Source organism: Spermophilus citellus (assembly GCF_964194105.1).
Source record: "Spermophilus citellus genome assembly, chromosome: 1".
In the NCBI taxonomy this organism is placed as follows: Eukaryota; Metazoa; Chordata; class Mammalia; order Rodentia; family Sciuridae; genus Spermophilus; species Spermophilus citellus.
The window spans coordinates 231,680,184-231,693,907 of record NC_138182.1 but is presented as its reverse complement, the minus strand read 5'-3'; the positions used below and the strand labels follow the sequence as shown (position 1 = coordinate 231,693,907).

General features: G+C 34.6%; 1 protein-coding gene across 2 annotated transcripts in view; it reads left to right on the top strand.

Moving 5' to 3' along the window:
• The window catches only part of SLC30A5 (solute carrier family 30 member 5), a 34,698-nt gene that overhangs the window by 19,833 nt on the left and 1,141 nt on the right, over positions 1-13,724 (top strand). Inside the window, exons 9-16 of one of the 2 annotated variants that reach the window (XR_014020912.1) lie at positions 236-524; positions 708-916; positions 1,499-1,656; positions 2,824-2,953; positions 6,386-6,587; positions 9,270-9,496; positions 9,616-9,670; positions 13,099-13,227. Coding sequence is in view for 1 of the 2 variants with exons in the window: in XM_081284947.1 (XP_081141073.1) it covers positions 236-524; positions 708-916; positions 1,499-1,656; positions 2,824-2,953; positions 6,386-6,587; positions 9,270-9,496; positions 13,099-13,227 (1,344 nt within the window). In the remaining variant the exon portion in view is untranslated. The remainder of the gene's footprint in view (positions 1-235; positions 525-707; positions 917-1,498; positions 1,657-2,823; positions 2,954-6,385; positions 6,588-9,269; positions 9,497-9,615; positions 9,671-13,098; positions 13,228-13,724) is intronic. The other variant, XM_081284947.1, reaches the window with a different exon arrangement.

Here is a 13,724-nt window from a genome sequence, read left to right as displayed (position 1 = left end):
AAGTAAATATGTGTGTGTGTATACACACACGTACATATATACACACACATACACACAGGAGAATACTGGGGAGATGTACCAATTGTTTATAGCTCTTAGATATACTAAGTTGACATTTTATGAATCATATTGAGTCTGTTTATATATATAAGGATTAACAAAAATATTTTATAGCATCGTGTGAAATATGAACTTAATGTGCACTTAGTATTGACTCTTTTCTTTTTTTCCCCAGAGTAAAGTTGAGTCTTGGTTTTCCCTCATTATGCCTTTCATAACGGTTATCTTTTTCGTCATGATCCTGGACTTCTATGTGGATTCCATTTGTTCAGTCAAAATGGAAGTTTCCAAATGTGCTCGTTATGGGTCCTTTCCCATTTTTATTAGTGCTCTCCTTTTTGGAAATTTTTGGACACATCCAATAACAGACCAGCTTCGGGCTATGAACAAAGCAGCACACCAGGAGAGCACCGAACACGTCCTGTCTGGAGGAGTGGTAGTGAGCGCTATGTTTTTCATTTTATGTAAGCATTTTTCCTTTTGTTTTATTTTAACATTATTTTCATGGACTTAGTGTTAAAGTCATTTACTTAATTTGGAAATTTGTTCACTGCTTGCATTTCAGTACTTTCTGACAGTTAATATGTTTGTTTTTGGTAGCTTGAACTTTGAAAGTTTCTGTAATATATACATTTTTCTCTTTGTAGCTGCCAACATCTTATCATCTCCCTCTAAAAGAGGACAGAAAGGTACCCTTATTGGATATTCTCCTGAAGGAACGCCTCTTTATAACTTCATGGGTGATGCTTTTCAGCATAGCTCTCAATCGATCCCTAGGTTTATTAAGGAATCACTAAAACAAATTCTTGAGGAGAGTGATTCTAGGCAGATCTTTTACTTCTTGTGCTTGAATCTGGTAAGATTTTTAAATATTAGTGTCATATCTTAAAAGCTCAGTATTTTAATTTTGGCAGAGTTGTTTAATTTTAGAACTTCACAAATTTCAAATAATTAGAGATGAGCTAAAATTTACATTTTGAGTAATAACAAGATCAAGAATCATTCAAATTACCTAAGTAAATAATTTTTGAGGAATTGTGGAAGCATTGTTTCTAATGCTATTTCAAATCAGTAAATACAGTAGTTTTTAAAGCAGTTTAATCTCTTTATAGTATATCACTAAGACCACAAGTTGTGCTAATATTTTAGAGCCTTGTTTATTGATTTTTATAGACATATAAATAAAAACTGTCTCTAATAGATTATAAGATGGATATATCTGATTTAGCTTAGCTTCTTAGAATTTATATGAAATGAGGTTTCTTGTATAAGTGGCAGTTAAATGACTGAAGATGCAGAGTTTAAGCAGATCTTCATAGATGATTTTGGTAATTAAAGGTTAAAAATCCTCATGAATAAATTCTGATCAATCTCTATTGAAATATATTCCCAACATACTCTTTCTGGGTTTTGTTTTGTTTTGTTTACTTTTTTTTAGCTTTTTACCTTTGTGGAATTATTCTACGGTGTGTTGACCAATAGTCTGGGTCTGATATCAGATGGATTTCACATGCTCTTTGACTGCTCTGCTTTGGTTATGGGACTTTTTGCTGCCCTAATGAGTCGATGGAAAGCAACTCGGATTTTCTCCTACGGGTAGGTACAGTGTCAAGGTAATACAGTACAATGAAAAAAATCTAAGTACACATTCCATCTTAGGGTAATAAAATTATATTACTTTTAATATAATAATTTTCAGGAATTTATTTTTCTTCTAGTTTGAAGTAGATGAAAGAGGATGTGAACTAAGCATTTGATAAATACAAAATGGCAGTGAGCTCAAGTTTACACTCCTTAACAAATTCTTTTTTTTATAGGCAGTGAGAAAGTTAAAATCTTTAGATGTTTGCCCAACATGTTTCTTTGAAGCAGTGGACTATGCATGACATTCACATATTTGTTGTTAAAAAGATCATTTAAAATTTGAAATGGCCACATGGGAAAAATCCTTCCCTTAGTTAAATAATTTACATTATCAGAATTACTTTTGTATAAGGTATTTTGATAAGATCTACTCTAAATTAGGCTGGGGATGTGGCTCAAGCAGTAGTGCGCTCGCCTGGCATGCGTGCGGCCCGGGTTCGATCCTCAGCACCATATACAAAACAAAGATGTTGTGTCCGCCGAAAACTGAAAAATAAATATTAAAAAATTCAAAAAAAAAAGATCTACTCTAATTTAATAAATTCAGTTTTAAACTTTATATTTTGAAAGCTACAAATAATTTTGGTACAAAGAGAATCTGTGTGTCATAACAGATAGAGTACATCAAGGGTTTATGGGAAAGGAAATAACTTCTTGCTAACAAATTAGGAAAGGTAGCCAAGTACAATTGTGCATATCTGTAATTCCCACTACTCAGGAGCCTAAGGCAGGAGGATCCCAAGTTCAAGGCCAGCCTGGGCAACATAGCAAGAGCCTGCATCAAGAATAAATAAAAGGACTGGAGCTGTAGCTCAGCTATAGAGTGCTTACCTAGCATGCCTGGGTCCCTGGATTCAATTCCCAGTGCTGAAAAATAAATAAATAAATAATAAAGACTTTTATAATCAGGATACTAAAGAAGGACTTTGACTATATAAAATTTCAAAAGATATATGTATCAAAGGACTTTTATCATTTTTTAAATCTTGGTAATTTTCTATTATTATTTATTAAGTAGTTTGAAAATCTGGACTTGTTTCCTAACTTATAAATTAATAATATTTGTACTTTAAAAATACTTGTCATTTTCCTTGTCTAAAAAATTTTCTATGTTTTTAGGTACGGCCGAATAGAAATCCTCTCTGGATTTATTAATGGACTTTTTCTGATAGTAATAGCTTTTTTTGTGTTTATGGAGTCAGTAGCTAGATTAATTGATCCTCCAGAATTAGACACAAACATGTTAACAGTAAGTCTTTTTCTTTTCCTATTTGAATTTCTACTTAAAGTTTTTCTGTGTTGGAGTTTAACTATTTGTTATCTTTAACCTAAGAAGTTTTAATTTTTGTTTAAATCAAGATAACTTCCTTTCTTGCTATATAGTCATTGCTCAAGGTTTCACTTTCTGTAGTTTTCATGGTATGAAAATACTAAATATTCCATAGATTAATTCCAAAGTTTTAAATGTTTTATTACATTTTTATAATTGTCCTATTTTATTATTAGTTATTGTTGTTAAGCTCTTACTATGCATAATTTATAAATTAAATTTTATAAAAGGTATAAATATATAGGAAAAAGCATAGTATATATGAGTTTATTACTGTCTGCAGCTTCAGGCATTGACTGGGGGCCTTGAAACACCTCCCAAGAATAAGGAAAGACTACTGTGTTTACATTTATACTGATGATTCTTGGAAATAGTTCTTTTCTCTGAATATTTTAGTAGTCAAAATACTAGATTACGGGCTGGGGATGTGGCTCAAGCGGTAGCGCGCTCGCCTGGCATGCGTGCGGCCCGGGTTCGATCCTCAGCACCACATACCAACAAAGATGTTGTGTCCGCCGAGAACTAAAAAATAAATATTAAAAATTCTCTCTCTCTCTCTCCCCTCTCTCACTCTCTCTTAAAAAAAAAAAAATACTAGATTACATTGTAAAACATTGGTTTATTTCTGAGTTAATTTTTGCTTAAAGTTGTTTGTTTTGTTTTTGTTTTGTTGTTGTTGTTTTGTTTTGTTTTGTTTGGATACTGAGGATTAAACCCAGGGGTACTTTATCACTGAGCTACCTCCCCAACATTTTTAAATTTTGAGACAGGGTCTCACTGAGTTTCCTAAGGCCTCACTAACTTGCTGAGGCTGGCCTCGAACTTGTGATCCTTCTGCCTTAGCCTCCTGACTTGCTGGGATTATAGGTATGCACTACCCCACCCAGCTAAAGATGTATTTTTAAATACCTGAGGAAATTTGTACAACATTAGAAATGAAATCAGAAAAATATTAAAATTTTAAAGGTTTTACTCTACAAATTATATCAGTACCATAGAAATGTTTAATGTTCTCTTTGTACCGCCAAACATTATATGTAGCATTTCTTATAGTTGGCACACCCTATCCTCACTTCTGCCTGCAGCCTCCCTCAAGATTATGCTTGTATGTCTCTCTGGTAGTATATTTTCCATTAATCCCTCTCTTCCCTTCATTCTCTAAGAAGGAGATATATATTTGCATGAAAAACATTTTCAAGGTGTATTAAATAAAAAACACAGCAACCAAGTACAGTGACTCATGCCTGTGATCCTAGAAACCTGGAAGTCTAAAGCAGGAGGATTGCAACTTTGAGGCCAGCCTCAGCAACTTAGCCAAGACCTTTTCTCAAAATAAAAAGGGCTGGGGAGCCTCCGGGAGCAGTGGCACACACCTGATCCCAGCAGCTGGGAAGGGTGAAGCAGGAGGATTGCTATTTCAAAGCCAGCCTCAGCAATTTAGTGAGGCCCTAAGCAACTCAGTGAGACCCTGCCTCTAAATGAAATACAAAAAATGGCTGGGGATATAGCTCAGTGGTTAAGCACCTCTGGGTTAAATACTTGGTAACCCCCCAAAAATGGGCTGGGGATATAGCTCAGTAACAAAGCATCCGTGGGTTCAATCTCCAATACCCCCCCAAAAAATTACAAAATAATATGAGAAGTACTATTCTCTTAGAAAGAAGAGACTGTAGTTCTCAAGGGTAGAATCATAGAAGGACTATCACTTTCTACTACATTTTTTTTCCTGATGAAATATATAAAAATGAGGTGTTTCTCAGTAGAGGAAAAGGAGTATTTATGAGATAATGGGGTTTTTGTAAGCAGTATTTGGTTTCATTCAAACTCAATTAACTACCTACAAGCTTATAAGGCTAACAGAAATTTTTTTTTCTAAAAGAGAGCGAGGAGGAGAGAGAGAGAGAGAGCGAGCGAGCAAGAGAGAGAATATTTTTTTAATATTTATTTTTCAGTTTTCGGTGGACACAACATCTTTATTTTATGTGGTGCTGAGGATCAAACCCAGCGCCCCACGCATGCCAGGCGAGCGTGTTACCGCTTGAGCCACATCTCCAGCCCACAGAAATTTTAAAATCTGGCAGACAGCTGGGCACAGTGGCACACACCTATAACTCAGGAGGCTGAGGCAAGAGGATTGCAAGTTTGAGGCCATTCTCAGCAACTTAGCAAAACACCATCTCAAAACAAAAAGGACTGGGGGGCCAGGGTTGTAGCTCAGTGGTAAAGTGCTTGCCTAGCACATGTGAGGCACTGGGTTTGATCCTCAGCACCACACATAAATAAACATAAAATTTTAAAAAAAGAAAAAGAACTGAGGATGTAACTCAGTGGTAAAGCACCCCTGGATTTAATCCCCAGTAAATTTTTTTTTTTAATTAAAAAAAAAATCTGGCAGGGGCTGGGGATGTGGCTCAAGTGGTAGCGCGCTGGCCTTACATGCATGAGGCACTGGGTTCGATTCTCAGCACCACATAAAAATGAAATAAAGATTTTGTATCCAACTAAAAAATATTTAAGAAAAAAAAATCTGGCAGACAAATGGTCTGAATCACAGGAAGGAGCAGATAAGCTCTAAACATATTCACTAAAATAAATCTCTTTTCTTACTGCCTTGAAATACAGAAATATAGTTTAAATTATTTGTCTCCCTCAATTTTATATTATCCTTTAATAAATTAATTTCTCTAAAGGAAAAATTGTAGACACATGTAAATTAAATAACATCCTTAGCTACTGTTCAGAATCATAAGAGAATAATCAAGGATTAGTAGCTTTGTTTATACTTTGGAGTATTATTGTGGCACCATTGGATCAAGATAATTTCATACATTTTATAAGGAGATTGCTACTGTATATTTGCTTTTTCATTGTATCTTTTGTATTTCAGAAAATTTACTATAAAGGCACAGAAAGATGATATTTATTTGGAATCAGTTAATAATTTACAATCATTGTCATATAAATTGTTAAAATTTACATAGTAATATAAATAAGATTTCAAATATAGTATATACCTCTCCTAGTGAACATTCTTTTCCAACTCTTTATTTAAACAAAACTTTGTGCTGTTTATTTACATGTGCATAAGCCATGAACAAATTACATATCATTCTTTAATGACTTGTTTAAAGTAAATCCAATCCCTCTACTTGTCAGTTTTGTTTGGTGTCTGAAAGAATGATTCTTCCAAAATATTCCAAAATTCACATTTTTAACATTTTGGACTTAAGTTAAACTTAAGTTTTACTGTAAATATTTTCAAAACTGTAATATGTAGACATGTAATAGCTTTTATAACAAGTTTCTTTTGATTTTACAAATTTAAAGGATTTCTTTCCTCCCTTTTGCTAGCCAGTCTCAGTTGGAGGGCTGATAGTAAACCTTATTGGTATCTGTGCCTTTAGCCATGCCCATAACCACAGCCATGGAGCTTCTCAAGGAAGCTGTCACTCATCTGATCACAGCCATTTGCATCATATGCACGGACACAGTGACCATGGGCATGGTCACAGCCATGGATCTGCAGGTGGGGGCATGAATGCTAACATGAGAGGTAAGTCCTTATGAAATACTCTCCTACCTTTCACTTGTGTTCTGAATTGATATTTTGTGCTTATTTTTATTCACTATTGACCCTATAGGACTCTGTTATTTTTAGAGCAATCTGGCTAAAAAAAAAGTCTGAGCAGGACACATTGGTGTTCCCCTGTAGCAATACCAGCTACTCTAGAGACTGAGGCAAGGAAAATTGTGAGTTTGAGGCCAGTCTCAGCAATTTAGTAAGACCCTGTCTCAAAAAAAAAAAAAAAAAAATTTAAATAAAAGAACTAGGAACATAGGGCTAGGTATAACTCAGTGCCCCTCAGTTCAACCACAGTGCTAAAAAATAATAATAATTAATTAAAAAATTAAAATTAAAAAATATGAAGTTACCTTCAGTAGAAAACACTGCTATTTGACCAGGTATGGTGGTACACACCTTTAATCTCAGCTACGTAAGAGATTGAGGCAGTAAAATCGAAAGTTCAAGGCTAGGCTACACAATTCAGTGAGATCCCATCTCAAATAAAAATAAAGGGGGGCTGGGGATATAGCTCAATTGGTAGAGTGATTTTCTCACATGCACAAAGCTCTGGGTTCAATCCCTAGTACCACAAAAAAAATTTAAAAAAGGACTGGATTGTAGCTCAGTGATAGAGCATTTGGCTAGTATATTCCAGGCCCTGGGTTCAATCCCAGTATTGCCCACCCATAAAAAAAGAAAAGTTACGTTTGTTTAATTAAAATGGAATATTGTTCATCTTTTTTAAAAAATAAGAAAATTCTAGGGCTAGGGTTATGGCTCAGTGGTAGAGTGCTCACCTAGCATGTGTAAGGCATTGGGTTCAAACCTCAGCACCACATAAATAAATAAATAAACAAACAGAATAAAGGTATTGTGTAAAAGAAATTCTTTTTAAAAAAATAAGGAAATTCTGCAATATACAGCAACATGTCTTGAGGATACTATGCTAAGTGATATAAGCCAATCACAGAAAAATTGTTCCTGTGTGATTCCACTTACATGTGATGATATTCATAGAACAGTGGTAACTAGGAAGATAAATAAAGTTGCTAGTCAACAGGCATAAAGTTTCAGTTAATAAGATGTATACGTTTGGGGCTGGGGATGTGGCTCAAGCGGTAGCGCGCTCACCTGGCATGCGTGCGGCCTGGGTTCGATCCTCAGCACCACATACCAACAAAGATGTTGTGTCCACCAATAACTAAAAAATAAATATTAAAAAAAAAGATGTATACGTTTATGAGATTATTTGTATAACATACCTCTAGGCAACAGTGATGTATTATGCCATTAAAATTTGGTTGAGGGTAGTTATTATGTTAACTGTTCTTACCACAATAAATAGATTTTTTAGAAAGTGAAAATCAAGGGCCTGGGAGTGTAGCTCAGTGGTGGAGCACTTATCTAGCATGTATGAGGTCCTGGGTTTGATTCCTAACACCAACAAATATATATACATATGTATTTGTTCATAATGTCTACTTTTAAATTATTATAACTATAGAGTCCTTTTCTTTTTTTTTTTTTTTAAAGAGAAAGCGAGAAAAATAGAGATAGAGAATTTTAATATTTATTTATTTTTTTAGTTATTGGCGGACACAACATCTTTGTCTGTATGTGGCGCTGAGGATCGAACCCGGGCCGCGTGCATGCCAGGCGAGTGCGCCACCGCTTGAGCCACATCCCCAGCCCCAACTATAGAGTCCTTTTCATAGTGACTGTTGAATAAATATTGGTTGCAAGGGAAACACTAAATGTACTATTATGAACTTTCACTACAAAAAAATAGGGAATGTTTATTGTACTATTAAAAAAAAATGTATGGGGAAGCTGGGAATGGTGGCACACGCCTATAACCCCAACAGCTCAGAAGACTGAGGCAGGAGGATCACAAGTTCAAAGCCAGCCTCAGCAATAGCAAGGTGCTAAGCAACTCAGTGAGAACCTGCCTCTAAATAAAATACAAAATAGGGCTGGGGATGTGGCTCAGTGGTTGAGTGCCCCTGGATTCACTTCCCAGTACCAAAAGAAAAAAAAATGTACCGTGGATATATTAATCTCCCACTGTGTTATTCTCTTTGTACTAATTGCTTAATATAAATAACTTGGGTGACGTCAAAACTTGGCTCAAGCATGATTTTTTAGGAAGCCTTCCCAAAAAAATCACATCAACTTATTAAAACTTAACCACACTGTGTCCTAGTAGCCTTTACCTTTTTTTTTTTCTAATTTTTTTCTTAGTTGTTGATAGATCTTTTTTTATTTATTTATATGTGGTGCTGAGAATCAAACCCAGTGCCTCACACATGCCAGGCAAGTGTGCTACCACTGAGCCATAGTCCCAGCCCTGTCCTTACCTTTTTACAGTACGTTAAATTCCCTGAGGACAGTAACCATGTCCTTTTTTTTTTTTTTAATTTTTAGTTGTAGGTGAACATAATACCTTTATTTTATTTATTTATGTAGTGCTGAGGATCAAACCCAGTTCTCCACACATGTGAAGCAAGCGCTCTACCACTGAGCCACAACCCCAGCCCTAACCATGTCCTTTTGAAGTACCACTAGCAAAATGGTGATGCCTAGTAGGTACCCAGCAATATCGGTAAGATGGATTAAAAAAGCTAAATTAGATACTTTTATTTATAATGTTTTTATATATTTTCTTTGTAGGTGTATTTCTACATGTTTTGGCAGATACTCTTGGCAGTATTGGTGTGATTGTATCCACAATTCTTATAGAACAGTTTGGATGGTTCATTGCCGATCCCCTCTGTTCTCTTTTTATTGCTGTATTAATATTTCTCAGTGTTGTCCCACTGATTAAAGATGCCTGTCAAGTTCTCCTTCTGAGACTACCACCAGAATGTGAAAAAGAATTACATATTGCCTTAGAAAAGGTACTGTATGTAATTTCTTTACTGTTGTTTTTCTTTTAAAGTAGCATTTAAAAATGAGTAAGTTGACTGACAAGAAATGTGCAAATAATTTTTTTTTTTACTTAATGGATATAAAACAGGAACCAAATAAAGAGACAGAGACATGTTCTTGGATGGGGATACTATATTATAAAGGTATTTATTTTTTTGTTGTTGTTTAAAACTCAATTCAGTTGCCTCACATTGGGATTTTGTTTTGCTTTTTATTTGTGGGACTAGACAATCCAGTATTATTTTGAAATATGGAAGAGTTAGTTTTTGAGTATAAAGAAGCATACATAATTTATAGAATTAACTAATTAGTTTAATAGGTTCCTGTTTTATTATTATAAAGTTATACATTAACATATAAAACTAACAGTTTTGTCCTTAACAAGAAGAAAGCAAATGAATTATTTTTTAAAATAATCGTTTGTCGGGGCTGGGGATGTGGTTCAAGCCGTAACGCGCTCGCCTGGCATGTGTGGGGCGCTGGTTTTGATCCTCAGCACCACATAAAAATAAAATAAAGATGTTGTGTCCACCGAAAACTGAAAAATAAATATTTAAAAATTCTCTCTCCCCTCTCTCTCTCTCTTTAAAATTAATTAATTAATTAATAGTTTGTCTAGAAACAGACCCAGAAACTTATGAAATTCAATGTACACCAAAGATGTCATTTCAGATCTGTGAGGAGAAGGAATTGATCTGCTTTGAATTAATTACATTTCTACTTCGTAGAAAAGAAAGTTATAGCTCCATTCCATACTATAAAAATATATTTCCAACAGATTAAATGTATAAATGACAAAAAATTATAAAATTGCTGAAATAAAATAGAAGCTTTTTTTTTTTTGGTGATACTAGGGGTTAAACCCAAGGCCTAAATAGGCTCACTAGGTAAGCACTCTACCATTGAGCTACATCCCAAGCCAAGCCCAAAAAGTATATTTTTATAGTCCCAAAGGAAGGGAAAGGCTTTTTTTTAAATATTTATTTTTTAGTTGTAGTTGGACACAATACCTTTATTTCACTTATTTATTTTTACGTGGTGAAGTACATATAAAAATACAAAGACTTACTATTCATATTCCTTTCAAATCAAGAAAAAAACAGTTTTATAGAAAAATAGACTGGGGATATAGACAATTCCTAGTAAAAACAAATACAACAATGTTTATTCACTTTGTGGTTTGCCATATCAAATTAAAGAAATTGGGGTTGGCGTTGAAATTGTGGAACATAGTGTTGTCCATAAAGTATGTTATGGAATGAGTTTCTTTACTAGAAACTAACATAAAAGCCAATTAATATCTTTATTTTTTTTTTATTGGTTGTTCAAAACCTTACAAAGCTCTTGACATATCATATTTCATGCATTAGCTTCAAGTGAGTTATGAACTCCCATTTTTACCCCAAATACAGATTGCAGAATCACATCGGTTACACATCCACATTTTTACATAATGCCATACTAGTAACTGTTGTATTCTGCTACCTTTCCTATCCTCTACTCAATATCTTTAAAAAGGGAAAAGTTGAGGGCTGGGATTGTGGCTCAGTGGTAGAGCTCTTGCCTAACATGTGCAAGGCCCTGGGTTCGATCCTCAGCACCACACAAAAATAAATATTAAAATAAAGTTATTGTGTACAACCAAAAAAGTAAATATTAAAAAAAGAAAGAAAAAAGTTGATTTTGTGATTTTATTTTGTTGTGTGTTTGTGCTAGATATCAAATTCAGGGCTTTGAAAACTAGACACATATTGTACCACTGAGCCATACCCCTGGTCCCAGAATTCTGAATGTATAAACTAGCCTCTTTAGCCTCTTGCACTAGGACATAACTAAGCTCAGTGGTAGCCTGCATATGCAAAGCCTTGGGTTCAATCCCTAGCACTTCAAAGAAAGAGAAAAAGACATAAACTATAGCACCTTTTTTTAGTTGTAAGGTGGACACCATGGCTTTATTTTGTTTGTTTACACTGTGCTGATGGTCAAACCCTGTGCCTCACACATGCTGGACAAGCATTCTACCACTGAGCCACAACCCCAGCCCACATAAACTGTAGCATCTTAACCCACTTTTCACAAATTAAGTTAGTCAAGGGGCTGGGGATGTGGCTCAAGCGGTAGCGTGCGTGCGGCCCGGGTTCGATCCTCAGCACCACATACAAAGATGTTGTGTCCGCCAAAAAACTAAAAAATAAATAATTAAAAAATTCTCTCTCTCTCTCTTAAAAAAAAAATTAAGTTAGTCAAGTTTTCTCCCTTTCTCATAATACATTCTACTTTTTAAAGTATTTTTTATTTCAGCTAGGCATGTGGCACACACCTGTAATCCCAGCAGTTTGGGAGGCTGAGGCAGGAGGATTCCAAGGTTGAAGCCAACTTAGTGAAGCTATAAGCAACTTAGCAAGACCCTGTCTCAAAATAAGAAATGAAAAGTGCTGGGGATGTAGCTCACTGGTGAAGTACCCTTGGGTTCAATCCCTAGTACCTAAGATAAAATAAAATAAAATGAAAAGTATTTTTTATTTCAAAGATAATATATATCCATTACAGAAAACTTCAAAATAAAGAAAAGTACAAAAAAAGAAAATCACATAAATTTTACCGCCTGGAAAGAAATATTTTTCCAAGTTCTTTTTCTATATAAAAATATTTCAAAAACAAAAAGAGCGGGCTGAGATTGTGGCTCAGCGGTAGAGCGCTTGCCTTGCAAGTATGAGGCACTGTTTGATCTCCAACATCACATAAAAATAAATAAATAAAATAAAGGTATAATAAATAAATAAAAAGAGCAAAAACTGTTTTTGTACTGTTTTGTAAAATTTTCTCTATTTAAATATGTTAGATTGGATAATATTCTAATAGATTTTTTATAATAACTTTGTTTTATTTATTTATTTTTTAATGTGGTGGTGAGGATCGAACCCAGTGCCTTACCCATGCTAGACAAGTGCTCTACCACCAAGCCACAACCCCAGCCCTCTAATACATTTTTAATGACTCTGTACTATTTATATAACCAATTCTCTATTGTTGAACATTGAAGAAACTTTTGAATATGTTAGCTCTATATAACAAATAATGTGTATATGTATGTATCAGTGTAACTGAACTGTGTATTTCATTGAACATATTCAGATAATGTTTAGAATAGGCAAAGTACATGTTATATAAAGATACCTTTACTTCAAGCTAGCTATCCTTCTGCACCTTACTACTTCTGGCCTATCCCTAATACCGTTTTTCTTCTTCTTTTTTTTTTTTTTTTTTTTTAATCAGCATAATGATTCTAGACCAAGGAATCTATGTTTGATTTATAGCAGAGAACATCCCATTTTAAATAAGTTAGCCTTAGCTGGGTGTGGTGGAACATGCCTGTAATCCCAGCAACTTAACAAGACCCTAAGCAACTCAGCAAGCCCCTGTCTTTAATAAAATAGAAAAAAATGGTTGGGAATGTGGCTTGGTATTTAAACATTCCTTGGTTCAATCCTTGGTATAAAAAATTAAATATAAATAAATAAACAAATTAGTCTTTGAGACCATTTATATCACCTCTCCTTTGATTTGACAGATACAGAAAATTGAAGGATTAATATCATACAGAGACCCTCATTTTTGGCGTCATTCTGCAAGCATTGTGGCGGGAACAATTCATATACAGGTGACATCTGATGTGATGGAACAAAGAATAGTACAGCAGGTAATAGTATTCTTTTGTTTTAGTAATTTCAGTTGAGATGATTTATACATAAAATTGCACACCTCGTTATGTGGCTCAGTAGTTATTTACTCCTCAAAAATATTAATCTTAGCCAGGCATGGTAGTGCATGCCTGTAGTCCCAATTACTCAGGAGGATGAAGCAGGAAGACTGCAAGTTGAAGGACAGCCTGGGCAACTTAGCAAGAACTTGTCTCAAAATAAAATAATGGGAAAAAAGGACTACCACTATAGCTTAGTGATAGAGTGCTTGCCTACCATGTACAAAGGCCTAGGTTCAATCCCTAGTATCACCAAAAAAATTTCATTTATGATCCATCTTGGTTCCCAGTAGGTTATCAAGAAATAAATTATTGTAAATATGCCCTAAATTAATAATAACCAGGTTGGCAGGGTATATGCTATGTTTGGAGATAAAGGATCATGTTGAGAGCCACAGTTTAGTCGAATAACGCCTGGCATTTTGCCAGAGGGAATG